This window comes from Chlorocebus sabaeus, chromosome 25 (genome assembly GCF_047675955.1).
Source record: "Chlorocebus sabaeus isolate Y175 chromosome 25, mChlSab1.0.hap1, whole genome shotgun sequence".
NCBI classification, from domain to species: Eukaryota; Metazoa; Chordata; class Mammalia; order Primates; family Cercopithecidae; genus Chlorocebus; species Chlorocebus sabaeus.
The window spans coordinates 57,102,649-57,118,060 of NC_132928.1; the positions used below are offsets into that span (position 1 = coordinate 57,102,649).

The 15,412-nt window shown below is 36.9% G+C and overlaps 1 protein-coding gene across 5 annotated transcripts in view; it reads right to left on the reverse strand.

Annotated features, from left to right (window-relative positions):
* The window catches only part of SUCO (SUN domain containing ossification factor), an 82,362-nt gene that overhangs the window by 4,253 nt on the left and 62,697 nt on the right, over positions 1-15,412 (reverse strand). For 4 of the 5 annotated variants that reach the window (XM_073011790.1, XM_073011789.1, XM_007989491.3 and 1 more), the window contains 3 exons: positions 8,048-8,152; positions 5,667-5,821; positions 5,101-5,192 (listed from right to left, as the gene is read on the reverse strand). In XM_073011790.1, coding sequence (XP_072867891.1) covers positions 5,101-5,192; positions 5,667-5,821; positions 8,048-8,152 — 352 coding nt within the window. Of the gene's footprint in view, positions 1-4,736; positions 4,828-5,100; positions 5,193-5,666; positions 5,822-8,047; positions 8,153-15,412 lie in introns of all 5 variants that reach the window. The other variant, XR_496605.3, reaches the window with a different exon arrangement.

Here is a 15,412-nt window from a genome sequence, read left to right on the forward strand (position 1 = left end):
GACAATTAAGTGGAAGACAAAAGTCATTTTTGCCCTGAAAACTTTTCCCAACACAAGAATATATGAACTTTGGTTCTCATGGTATCATAAGGGAATGGATCAGAAATCAGGTCCTAGGGCCCACCCAAAGTTTAGTGTCATAAGATACCATCTTCCTGTGTACAGCAAACTGAGACTCCAAAGGATTATATGCTCAGGGAAAGAATGAAACCATGCATGAACTTGCAGTACAAATTATCATCACCTGGTGGCCCGACAAACCTCAAGTCATGAATGTAAGGTATTACACTAATGTAAAACACACAAATTCCCTCTCAAATAAGAACCTATATTCTAGGCCTCAAATATCACTACAAATAATTTTTCAAAGAGAAAAAGTAGCACACAAAGACAACGTACCTTGAGTAAGAGCTTACAAAGACAATGAACAGATTCACAAAAATTTAAGATACTAGATTTATCAAACACAAACTATAAAGACAATTATGCTTAATATGTCTAGAAAATAAGCTTGAAAATATCTGCAGGAAACAAATAACAAGGAAAATACAGACCTGGATTTTAAAAAAATACAAAAAGAACTCCTGGAAATGGAAAAAATAACTGAAATTGAAAAACCAACGAATAAACTTAGTAACAGTAAGACTGCTAGCCTGGAAGCATATCAGACGATATCATCTAAAATACAGCACAAAAAGTCAAAAAGGTGGAATGTTTACAAGACAGGGAAGATACACAGAGAAGTAATAAGTTAAATTAAATATGAGAATCTAAAAGAGACTGGAGCACAGGGAATATCTGGGAGGAAAAAAATAATGGTTGAAAATTTCTCAATACCAATAAAAGAAACCTACCAATCCAGAGCTCCAAAGAGCCTCACGAATGTCAAAATGATAAAGAAAAAGGAGAATATTTCAGTTTTAACTAATGACAAATGAAAGCTCTCAAGAATAAAAAATTAGTAAATGTGGTAAATTTAAATGAACATTAAGTGTAAAAAGAAATACCTTGTTGAGTTAAAATTAAGCAGAAAAAATAGAAGTAAAATATACAAGAACAGTAACACAAGTAAGACTTGGGACAAATAAGAGTTTTAAGATCTATGTAGGCCAGGTGCGGTGGCTCACGCCTGTAATCTCAACACTTTGGGAGGCCGAGGAGGGTGGATCACGAGGTCAGGAGATCGAGACCATCCTGGCTAACTATAAGATATGAAACCCCGTCTCTACTAAAAATACAAAAGTTAGCTGGGCGAGGTGGTGGGCACCTGTAGTCCCAGCTACTCGGGAGGCTGAGGCAGAAGAATGGCGTGAACCCAGGAGGCAGAGCTTGCAGTGAGCCGAGATTGCACCACTGCACTCCAGCCTGGGCGACAGAGAGAGACACTGTCCCCAAAAATAAAAAAATAAAAAATAAAAAAAAGATCTATGTATTGTTCAGGAGAAGATACAAGTATTGATGAACTTGAGACTTTGGCAAACATTAATACTTGTGACTTCTAGGGTAACTAGTAAAAGAACCAGTACACAACTTCCAACATAATGGCAGTAAAAGGGAATATTTACTTCCCCCCCAGTAAAAAATTTTAATGAGTGCATGGAAGGGGAAAAAAAAGAAAAATAAAAAGGGATACCCCTGCCCATCTAATTTTTATAACCCTTACATACCAAAATCCAACATGAGAAAATATTACATGCCAATCTTATTCATATAGGTGCAAAATTCCTAAATAATTATCTAACAAAATTATGTGGAAATAATACATACAATACAAAATTCACACACATATATATCGTGACCAACTGGTATTTAAAATGCAATATAAGTTTAACATTAGAAAACTGAATATAACTCATGTTTGTAACATAAAAAATGGAAATAAAATCTAATATAAAAAATCTACAAAATACCTATGACAATAGGTAACACATAATGACAAAATACATAATAAAAAATCCACAAAACATCTATGACAAATACAATCTTAGCAGTAAAACACTGTAAGCTTTCCCTTTGGATCAAGACAAAGATGCCTATCAATTACTTTTATTTAACACTGCTGAAAGTGCAAGATAACACAGTTAAGAAAGCAAAGGAAATAAAAGCTATAAGGACTGCAAAGGAAAAAACAAAACTGTCTTTGTTCTCAGTATCTGTACCTGTATTCACTGAAAATCCAAAATAATCTGCAAGTGAAGTAGTAAAACGACATTGCTTATATAGAAAGTTTACCCTAAAATTCACGTAAAATCTTAAGCGACCTCAAATAAGGAAAAGAATTTTAAAAAGAAAGAAGTTAGATAACTCACACTTCCAGATTTCAAAACACATTACAAAGGTATAGTAATCAACGTGGTAGAGTACTGGCATAAACACAAATACACCAATAGCACAAAATAAAGAACCCAGAGATAAGCCCTGATGTACATGGTCAACTCATTTTTAAGAAGGGTGCTAAGACCACTCAATGGGAAAAGGACAGTCTCTTCAACAAATGGTGCTGGAAAAATGGAATATTCACAAAAGAATGAAACTGGACCCTTATACTATATACAAAAATTAATATAAAATAGATTAAAGACCTAAATCTATAAAAGTCTTAGAAGAAAACATAGGGGAAAAGCTTCATGACCTTGAACTTGACGATTTCTTGGATATGACCCCAAAGTACAGACAACAAAAACACAATAGACAAACGGGACTTCATCAAACTTAAAAATGGTACATTCAAGGACACAATTCAAACAGTGAAAAAGCAACCTAAAGGATGAAAGAAAATATTCGCAAATCATACTATCTAATGAGGGTTATAATCCAGAATGGAGGTTATAAAGAATTCCCTGAACTTAAAAACAAAAAAATCAAACAATCCAACTAAAAAATGGGCAAAGAAATATTTGTATACCCCTGAACAGCACTACTCACACAACAGCCAAGAGGGGAAGCAATCCAAATGTCCACTTACAGATGAATGGATAAAGGAAATGAGGTATATAAATACCACAGATTGAATATTATTCACCCTTTAAGAGGAAAAAAATTCTATCACATGCTATAATATAGATGAACCTTGAGGACATTATGTTGAGTGAAACAAGCCAATCACAGAAAGAAAAATACTGTATGAGTTCACTTATATGGGGTATCTGAAGTAGCTGAATTCACGGAAACAGAAAATAGAATAGTGGTTGCCAGGGACTGAGGAAAGGAGAAAAGGGGAATTGGTTAATGGATACAGTTAAGGTTTGCAAGACAAAAACATTCTGAAGATCTGTTTCAAAACAATGTAAATATACTTAATGAACTGTGCACTTAAAAATTGTTAAAATGATAAATTTTATGTGATTTTTATCACAATAAGAAAAAGACATGGTCTCTCCCACAGAGCTTAGAAGTAAAATAAGACAAGTAAAAATAGGTAAAATCAAAGCATACTATGATAAGTGCCATAACAAGAAAACTTATCAAACAATAGAAGAAATAAATGAATTAACTACTGGTAGAATCAGGACTAAAGTCAGTCTCCTACGTACTCTACTCAACTTTCTTTACTGGTAAAGATACACCAAGATGACACTGCTGTTTAAAATAGAAGTAATTCTATTATCAGGTGCAAAAAGCTAATCTGTTTGGCCCTAAAAAATTGGATAAAGAGAAGAGGAATTGTAAGATAGTCATGACTTCACTCAAGACTAGAAATGCTGAGAAGTAAAAATCTAATGTATTTTCTAATTGCATGGGTACACCTCAAATAAGGAATGTCTTAGAATATGGAGTAACTGTAAGTCTCATATGCAGCTGATAGAAGGGCAAATTCATAAAACGGTGTGGAAAACTGTATGACAGTATTTACTAAAACTGAACACACACATATCCTATGATTCACCAATCCCATTTCCAGTGTATACCTAACAGAAATGCACAGGTGTTTACCAAAAGTATGTAACAACCTCAAAATGAAAATAATCTAAATGTAAATGAATGATGTACAGTATATGTATATAATGGAATACTGTAAGGAAAAAAACTAAACAAATGACTATAGTCAATGGCATGGTGAATATCACAATGGTTAGACATCAAAATACTGGCTATTTTGGGAAAGGATGGGCAGTGACTAAAAGAGAACAAGTAAGTTTTTGAGGTGCTAATGTTCTACTTAATTTAGGTGTTATTTGCACAGCTGTATTCAGTTTGTGAAAATTCATTAAGTTTCACATATAATTTATACTTTCTTGTATGTAATACTTAAATTAAAAATTTCACTTATAAAAAGACATGTCAACCAAAAGAAAAAGAAAAAAGCAAGAAGGAAGAAGAGATTTACTAGCCTTAAGTAAACACACATGTAATGGGTTAAGTCTGTAAAACTTTGTGATAATAATAAACCAGTGAAGCCCAGGAATGATTACTTGAATAATTTAATCAATTGAAACATGCCACTCAGTTACTAAATCCTACAACCAATGATTATTAAGAAAGCACTCCTAAGTATGTAATTTAGTTATTTTAATATTAGTATGACAACAAATTTCTAATTCTCTTAATAAGCATTAATTACAAGATACTGAAATAGGAAAATATCCACTCAGTACACATCCAGTCATTTAAATGTAAGTATTTATTTAGCATTAGACAATGGAACCTAATTATAGGTTCTGGGGCTAAAAAAAGAGACCAGATTTTTGTTCAGAAAGTGCCTCATAGTCCTAAACTAGAGACAAAAGGGGTCCTACCTGTATAAGAAGAGAAGGCAGAAAAGCACAGGATGCTATGGGAGCACATTCAGGTTTTCCATATCTGTTGAACTTTCTCAAACATCCCTTTCTAAAAAGAAATACTTCTAAACAGGAGCATGTGCAAACAAAGCTACCAACTGCTAATTAAGCTAAGCCCCCCTCCCTACCCTCTGGGCTTTTAGGAACAAAGACAAATATAAAATGTGAAAATGATAAAGTGGCTTTGACACAGTACAAAGACAAAGGCTACTTGTATCCATTTTTTGTTGCAGATGGTCATGAACACAACACTGACATTGTATTTATGCCAGAAGCTAGTTTCATGTTTATATATACATATTATATATCCACAAAAATCTACCTTCTTTGCCAGTTAACTGTAGAGACTTGGATCTCATGAGCGGGAATGAAGTTCTTCTTTTCAAATTCATGTCATCGTAGGAAGAGAAACACCTAACACATTAAGAAAAATACATATTGGTTACAAAGAGTAAAGTACTTATAATTTACTCTTTTGTTGAGGCTACACAGAGGTTATTGAGAACTGTGCATACCGCACAGGACTAACTCTAACACTCCAGTTATTGCTAATACAGGTGAAAAAAAATTTTAAAGATCTTTGTCTAAAAGGTACTGTATTAAAATATGTATTCTCTTCTTCCTTTGAATTCCACATTTGAGCATCTTTCTCAACCAAATATTTCAAGGGTTTCATGCACTTACTATTAGTGTTTTCTATATTATAGTCTACAGAGCCAGGTTAGGCACAGGACAATCTTACTATCCAATGATGTTTTTAATGTTTTGGTTTCAAGATAATCATATAGGGAAAGAAATTACCTGTCTCCCTTTATTTGCTTAAAACTTCTCAAAAATATATAAAGCATAGTAAAAAAATAAAATTGTGAAATATAATGCTGATATTACCTTTTAGGGCTCGGATACTGATTACTTTTAGGAAGTTTTGAAATATAATCTCCATCAAATTGAGAAGTGTTTCGACAACGCTGCATACAAAGCATCAGTCCCAAGACAACACAAAGAACTAAAGATATGACAAGATAGCTTTGTCGATCTGAAACCTGAGATAAGAAGAGGGTTAAATAATAATCATAGGAAATCATATTAGGAAAAATATAAGGGTATCTAAAATTCAAAGGACCAATCATTTTAAGTATATACATATATACACACACACACACACACACACACACACACATATATATATATATTTTTTTTTTATGAGACAGAGTCTCGCTCTGTCACCCAGGCTGGAGTGCAGTGGTGCGATCTCCGGCTCGCTGCAAGTTCTGCCTCCCAGGTTCACGCCATTCTCCTGCCTCAGCCTTCCGAGTAGCTGGGACCCTACCACTGCCCGCCACCACGCCCAGCTAATTTTTTGTATTTTTTTTTTAGTAGAGACGGGGTTTCACCGTGTTAGCCAGGATGGTTTTGATCTCCTGACCTCGTGATCCACCCGCCTCAGCCTCCCAAAGTGCTGGGATTACAGGCTTGAGCCACCGCCCCCAGCCCATTTTAAGTATTTTTTTTAAATGTGCTTCCAAGACCAGAAATGCAGGGCATGCTCTTTGAAAATCAACTATGACATTTAAAAAAAATTCTTTGTAGCATTCCAATTCTTTCTATAGGAGTGAAACCTGTGGAAAAGTTTTAGAAATAAAACAATAAATATATTTACACCTTTATCTCACCAATTGTTAACATTTCGTCACATGTGGTCTGTCTTTCCATTTACACTATCTCCTCCTCAGGGAGAAAAAATAATTGTGCTTTTTACCCAGTCTTTCCCATCTTATAAAAATGAACTATCAACCACCCAGTTATTTAAGCCCACAACTTAGAGATCAACCTTAATTCCTCAAGGCTTATCTTTCTACAACTTAAAAATATTCTGAATTCAGTAAGTTTACACTATTCTCAACTTTTAAAATCCTACTGTAAATCAATACCATCTCATCCAGGTTACTGCAATTACTTTTTTTTTTTGAGACAGAGCCTTGCTCTGTTGCCTAGGCTGGAATGCAGTGGTGAGACCTTGGCTTACTGCAACCTCTACCTACTGGGTTCAAGCGATTCTCCTGCCTTGGCCTCCCAAGTTGCTGGGATTACAGGCACATGCCACCACACCGGCTAATTTTCTTGTATATTTAGTAGAGATGGTGTTTCATCATGTTGGCCAGGCTGGTCTCCAACTCCTGACCGCGAGTGATCTGACCGCCTGGACCTCCTAAAGTGCTGGGATTACAGGCGAAAGCCATCATGCCTGGCCTGCAATTACCTCTTAATTGATTTCCTGTCTGCTTCTGATCCTGCTGTTTCCCAACAGGCAATTCTCCATAGAGCAACAAATGGAGAGTTTCTCAAAGTGCTAAGCATTAATGACATGATCCATATCACTTCTTAATACTTTCCAATGATACAATCAATGATTCAAATAAAATTCAAACTCTAAATTGTCTACACAGTCCTACATGACAAGGCCTCTGCCAATATCTTGAACCCATTTCTTAGCTTCATTTCTCTCACTTACTCCGCTCCAGTCATATCAGCTTTCTTTCTGCTCTCAAACACATTACACTGTTTCTACTCTCCAGTCCTTTGCCCTAGTTCTGCTAGAAACAGGTTTGTTATCATTCCAGGCAATGTGCGGCTGCTAACTCCTCTTGAGTATTTAGTTGTAATACCACCTCCTCAGATAAGCTCTCCAAGATCACTCTAAAGTAGCATCCCTTACTGCCACCGCCCTACACACACACATATTTAATTTTCTTCACAGTATGTATCACTAGGAGAAATTATCATCTATTTATTTATTTACTATATGTATTCTATCCGTCCCCCAAGACGTAAACCCTGTGAGGCCAGGGACTATTACCTACCGTATGCCACAACCTAGGTGTGTACAGCTCACACTTCACATATGCTAGATGCTCAATAAAAAGTTTTTAAATCAATGAAATTTTTGCTTTGTTAAGCAACTTTAAAAGCCGTTTTGAACTGAAAATGAAGTATGTGTTGCTACTATCAATGTTTACAAAAGGCCTGCTAGAAGTTTGATACCTATATTATAGGTATGGCCTAAATTATGAAAGCCATATTTTACAAAAGACTATGATAATGTATTTCCAAAACTTAAAACTTCCATATTCTGGTTTTTTAAAAAGTTCACTACAAATTACAATTTTGTTTGGTCAAAGTTTTAGGTACTATGTTCATGTTAACAAGCCTGACTTTATGACAATCTCTATACATGCCCTGGGTCTCACAACACCAGCAGTAACAATTACCTCCCGTTTCAATTCTGCTACTGTTGCTGATAAATTTGAAACAAGCTGTGTCATGTTGGTCAGCTGTGCCTGTAGCAACTGGATGGCTTCAGTTTGCCGCTGATCCTACAATAAAGGAATTTATTTTTCTTTGAATATTAACTACAAACTATTAACGTTAAAAATTGAAGTAAAATAATCTTAAAAAACCCCATTATTTCAAAACAAATGTATTAATAGGAATCTCAATGAGTAAGTAAACTTTGAAATTTTAGAAATAAAACACTTGAAGTATCTGAGACTGTGTCTAACCCTCCCCAACAAGAATTATTATTTATTTATTTATTTTGCCACTCACTGCTACAATATAAAATACTGTATAACAGAAGTTGGTAAATTACTTTTCAAATTAACATGGGTTCTATAAATAAACTAGCATATAACCAGAAATATTTAAAAAGTCACTTAGTGTTTTTAAAGCAAAGCAGTTGGCACAAAGACAAATTGAAAATTTTCTGAAGAATGTTTTTGGTTATAAAGTAGGCTCAAAACCAAGTTTTAAAAATTTCTTTCATAGCATATTATGTTGGAACTTAGGATGGGACACAGTGAAATATCTATAATTGTTCATCTAACCAATGCTAAAATATCACCGATGAAAGAAATGCATCAAAAATGCCTATCTTTCCATTTGTTTTAGGCAGCACTGAATTTTAGAAACTTTTATAATCAACAAAGATGTCTTGTTTATAATATAATTGGCATGCATACTTTAGGGAATTATACATCACATTCACAGTTATGACTCTGTATTAGGGAGACATAAACTGAAAATTTGAACTTATTAATAAAGTTAGGGAGGAGGAAATGAGGGCAGGAAGAAGTCAAGGAAATATAAAACTCTTTTAGGACCCTATATGAAATATCTACATAACTATTATTCTAGACCTAAGTTTTTCATATTTTGATTCAAAAAAGTTTTAAGTCTCAGCTGTGTACCTGTGTGTGGAGAGGGTGTATAAAACTACAGCAAAATATTTCACTTACTTCCCTTACTGTGATCCACTATGGTACTTTCTATCCTACCTCATCTTTCCGAAATGCTAAATGTGACTTCTTTTTAAATTGTTTCTTTTTTTTTTTTTTTTTTTTTTTTTTTTTTTTTGAGACGGAGTCTCGCTCTGTCGCCCAGGCTGGAGTGCAGTGGCGCAATCTCGGCTCACTGCAAGCTCCGCCTCCCGGGTTCACGCCATTCTCCTACCTCAGCCTCCCGAGTAGCTGGGACTACAGGCGCCCGCCACTGCGCCCGGCTAATTTTTTTCTATTTTTTAGTAGAGACGGGGTTTCACCATGGTCTCGATCTCCTGACCTTGTGATCCGCCCACCTCGGCCTCCCAAAGTGCTGGGATTACAGGCGTGAGCCACCGAATCCTGACTTATCTTTGACTCTGATAAATTCAAGACATTTATAAACATTTAAAGGACAAGCTATTAAAGTTAATACGTTGTTTAACACTTCTAATCAGGATTAACTTCCAATACTATTAATATGCAACTTTGTTGAAAAGTACTTAAGTAAGTCTTTGAGACACAAGACATTGATGTTACATATCAACAAAGAGAAAATACAGAGGAGGGGGCATTCATATTCAAACTAATGAAAGCTAAATAAAATACTATGTTCATGAGTCAGAAGTCTTAATATTAAGACAACAATTATGCAAATTAATCCATAAATTCATCAACACAATCCCAATCAAGATTCAACTTTTTTTGGTAGAGATTAACAAGCTGAGCCCGAAATCCACACAGAAATGCAAAAAACTACTACAGCCAAAACAATCTTGTAAAATAATAAAATTGGAGGACTTAACATTACCTGACTTAAAATGTTAATATGAAGCTACAACAAACGTAACATTGTGTTATTACCTTAAAGACAAACAGATCAATAGAACAAAAGCCCAGAAACAGACCCACATATATATGGTTAACTGATTTTTATCAAATGTACAAAGGAAATTCTGTGGAGAAAGGACACTCATTCCAACAAATGATTCTAGAACAAATGGATGTCTATATGCTTTGCTCTTCTAACCCTAAGTTTCCAAAAAGAACTTTGATCCTTACCCTGTAACACACAAAAGTTAACTCAAAATGAATCATGGGCCTAATATAAAACTAAAACTATTAAGCTTCTAGAAAAAACAAAGGAAAAAAATCTTTGTAATTTTGCATTAGGCAAAGATTCATAGAGCAAGAAGAAAACTGATACATTGGGCTTCAACAAATCAAAAGCTTCTGCTCTTCAAACCACACTGTAAAGAGAATAAGAAAACAAGTAATGGATTGGGAGAAAATATTTGCAAAGCGTATCTCCAATTTATAATGTGCCATGAATAGAAGAGTAAGATGCACCTAACAAAACTCTGCAGTATAAAGCCTCCTCACTTCACCATCCCCTAGTCCCAAATAACCTTTTAAAAAAGTATAAAATTTCTTTATTATGTGATAACACACATATCACTCTAGAGGTGCAATATTGAAATAGTTCCCTTAAAATCAGCAAGACAGGGGAATGGCCATAATTACCAGTCCTATTGCACCACTATATAGCTCTAGCCAAGAGATAGGGAAAAAAAAATAAAAAGGTATAACAATCAAAAAGAAGAAACAAAGCTGTTCTTACTTGCAGTCAATAAGATTATCCACATTAAAAAAAAATGTACACACACACAAAATTTTAGAGTTTAACAAAGTTGCAGGAAAGTCCTCTGCATTTCTACCTAACACATACACACAATGTACTATGAATAATGCTCAAAAAAACTTCCTCAGAAGGTTCCAAGATGGCCGAATAGGAAAGCTCGTCTACAGCTCCCAGCATCAGCGAGGCAGAAGACAGGTGATTTCTGCATTTCCAACTGAGGTACCAGGTTCATTTCACTGGGGCTTGTTGGACAGTGGGTATAGCCCACAGAGTGTGAGCTGAAGCAGGGCAGGGCATCGCCTCACCCAGGAAGCACAAGGGGTTGGGGAATTCCCTTTCCTAGCCAAGGGAAGCTGTGACAGATGGAACCTGGAAAATCGTGACACTCCCACCCAAATACTGTGCTTTTCCAATGGTCTTAGCAAATGGCACACCAGGAGATTACATCCTGCGCCTGGCTCGGAGGGTCCCATGCCCACAGAGCTTTGCTCATTGCTAGCACAGCAGTCTGAGATCAAACTGCAAGGCAGTAGCGAGGCTGGGGGAGGGGTGTCCGTCACTGCTGAGGCTTGAGTAGGTAAACAAAGTGGCTGGGAAGTTTGAACTGGGTGGAGCCCACCACAGCTCAAGGATGCCTGCCTGCCTCTGGAGACTCCACCTCTGGGGGCAGGGCATAGCTGAACAAAAGGCAGCAGAAACTTCTTCAGACTTGAATGTCCCTGTCTGACAGCTTTGAAGAGAGTAGTGGTTCTCCCAGCACGGAGTTTGAGATCTGAGAATGGACAGACTGTGCCTCCTCAAGGAGGTTCCCGACCCCCGTGTAGCCTAACTGGGAGACACCTCCCAGTAGGGGTCGACTGACACCGCCTACAGCTGGGTGCCCCTCTGAGACAAAGCTTCCAGAGAAAAGGTCAGGCAGCAACATTTGCTGTTCTACAATATTTGCTGTTCTGCAGCCTCTGCTGGTGATACCCTGGCAAACAGGGTCTGGAGTGGACCTCCAGCAAACTCCAACAGACCTGCAGTTGAGGGTACTAACTGTTAAAGGGAAAACTAACACACAGAAAGGACATCCACACCAAAACCTCATTTGTATGTCACCATCATCAAAGACCAAAGGCAGATAAAACCACAAAGATGGGGAGAAACCAGAGCAGAAAGGCTGAAAATTTTAAAAATCAGAGCATCTCTTCTCCAAAGAACACAGCTCATCACCAGCAACGGAACAAAGCTGGATGGAGAATGACTTTGACAAGTTCACAGAAGTAGGCTTCAGACAATCGGTAATAACAAACTTCTCTGAGTTACAGGAGGATGTTCGAACCCATCGCAAAGAAGCTAAAAATCTTGAAAAAAGATTAGACGAATGGGTAACTAGAATAAATGCATAGAGAATACCTTACATGACCTCACAGAGCTGAAAACCATGGCACGAGAACTACGTGACGCTTGTACAAGCTTCAGTAGCCAATTCGATCAAGTGGAAGAAAGGGTACCAGTGACTGAAGATCAAATAAATGAAATGAAGCGAGAAGAGAAGTTTAGAGAAAAAAGGGTAAAAACAAACGAACAAAGACTCCAAGAAATATGGGACTATGTGAAAAGACCAAATCTACATCTGATTGGTGTACCTAAAAGTGACAGGGAAAATGGAACCAAGCTAGAAAACACTCTTCAGGATATTATCCAGGAGAACTTCCCCAACCTAGCAAGGCAGCCCAACCTTCAAATACAGAGAACGTCATAAATATACTCCTTGAGAAGAGTAACTCCAAGACACTAACTGTCAGATTCATCAAAGTTGAAATGAAGGAAAAAACGTTAAGGGCAGCCAGAGAAAAATGTCGGGTTACCCACAAAGGGAAGCCCATCAGACTAACAGCGGATCTCTCGGCAGAAACTCTACAAGCGAGAAGACAGTGGGGGCCAATATAAAGAAAACAATATTCAACCCAGAATTTAATATCCAGCCAAACTAAGCTTCGTAAGTGAAGGAGAAATAAAATCCTTTACAGACAAGCAAATGCTGAGAGATTTTGTCACCACCCAGGCCTGCCTTACAAGAGCTCCTGAAGGAAGCATTAAACATGGAAAGGAACAACCAGTACCAGCCGCTGTAAAAACATGCCAAATTGTAAAGACCATCGATGTCAGGAAGAAACTGCATCAACTAATGAGCAACATAACCAGCTAACATCATTATGACAGGATCAAATTCACATATAACAATATTAACTTCAAATGTAAATGGGCTAAATGCTCCAATTAAAAGACACAGACTGGCAAATTGAATAGTGAAGACCCATTAGTGTGCTATACTCAGGAGACCCATCTCATGTGCAGAGACACACATAGGCTCAAAATAAAAGGATGGAGGAAGATCTACCAAGCAAATGGAAAACTAAAAAAAAAAAAAAGCAGGCATTGCAATCCTAGTCTCTGATAAAACAGACTTTAAACCAACAAAGATGAAAAGAGACAAAGAAGGCCATTACATAATGGTAAAGGGATCAATTCAAAAAGAAGATCCAACTATCCTAAATATATATGCACCCAATACAGGAGCACCCAGATTCATAAAGCAAGTCCTTAGAGATCTACAAAGAGACTTAGACTCCCCTACAATAATAATGGGAGACTTTAACACCCCACTGTCAATAATGGACAGATCAATAAGACAAAAAGTTAAGAAGGACATCCAGGACTTGAACTCAGCTCTGCACCAAGTGGACCTAATAGACATCTACAGAACTCTCCACCCCAAATCAACAGAATATACATTCTTCTCAGCATCACACATCACACTTACTCCAAAATTGACCACATAGTTGGAAGTAAAGCACTCTTCAGCAAATGTAAAAGAACAGAAATTATAACAAACTGTCCCTCAGACCACAGGGCAATCAAACTAGAACTCAGGGTTCAGAAACTCACGCGAAACCACTCAACTACATGCAAACTGAACAACCTGCTCCTGAGTGACTACTGGGTACATAACGAAATGAAGGCAGAAATAAAGATGTTCTTTGAAACCAATGAGAACAAAGACACAATATACTAGAATCTCTGGGACACATTTAAAGTAATGTGTGGAGGGAAATTTATAGCACTAAATGCCCACAAGAGAAAGCAGGAAAGATCCAAAATTGACACCCTAACATCACAACTAAAAGAACTAGAGAAGCAAGAGCAAACACAGTCAAAAGCTAGCAAAAGGCAAGAAATAGTAACTAAGATCAGAGCAGAACTGCAGGAGATAGAGACACAAAAAACCCTTCAAAAAAATCAATGAATGCAGGAGCTAGTTTTTTGAAAAGATCAACAAAATTGATAGACAACTAGCAAGACTAACAAAGAAGAAAAGAGAGAAGAATCAAATAGACACAATAAAAAAAGATGAAGGAGTTATCACCACCAACACTCCCACAGAAATACAAACTACCACCAGAGAATACTATAAACACCTCTATGCAAATAAACCAGAAAATCTAGAAAAAATGGATAAATTTCTGGACACATACACCCTCCCAAGACCTCCCAAGACTAAACCAGAAAGAAGCTGAATCCCTGAATAGATCAATAACAGGCTCTGAAATTGAGGCAATAATTAATAGCCTACCAGCCACGAATGTCCAGGACCAGAGGAATTCACAGCTGAATTACACCAGAGGTACAGAGAGGAGCTGGTACCATTCCTTCTGAAACTATTCCAATCAATAGAAAAAGAGGGAATCCTCCCTAACTCATTTTATGGGGCCAGCATCATCCTGACACCAAAGCCTGGCAGAGACACAACCAAAAAAGAGAATTTCAGATCAATATTCCTGATAAACATCAATGCGAAAATCCTCAATACTGGCAAATCGAATCCAGCAGCACATCACAAAGCTTATCCACCACGACCAAGTGGGCTTCATCCCTGGGATGCAAGGCTGGTTCAACACACACAAATCAATAAACATAATCCATCATATAAACAGAACCAAAGACAAAAACCACATGATTATCTCAATAGATGCAGAAAAGGCCTTCAACAAAATTCAACAGCCCTTCATGCTAAAAACTCTCAATAAACTAGGAATTGATGGAACGTATCTCAAAATAATAAGAGCTATTTATGACAAACCCACAGCCAATATCATACTGAACGGGCAAAAACTGGAAGCACTCCCTTTGAAAACTGGCACAAGACAGGGATGCCCTCTCTCACCACTCCTATTCAACACAGTATTGGAAGTTCTGGCCAGGGCAATCAGGCAGGAGAAAGAAATAAAGGGTATTCAATTAGGAAAAGAGGAAGTCAAATTGTCCCTGTTTGCAGATGACATGACTATATGTTTAGAAAACCCCATTGTCTCAGCGTAAATCTCCTTAAACTGATGCAACTTCAGCAAAGTCTCAGGATACAAAATCAATGTGCAAAAATCACAAGCATTCCTATATACCAATAATAGACAAACAGAGAGCCAAATCATGAGTGAACTCCCATTCACAACTGCTTCAAAGAGAATAAAAAAGCTAGGAATCCAACGTACAAGGGATGTGAAGGACCTCTTCAAGGAGAACTACAAACTACTGCTCAACGAAATAAGAGGACACAACAAATGGAAGAACATTCCATGCTCATGGATAGGAAGAATCAGTATCATGAAAATGGCCATACTGCCCAAGGTAAT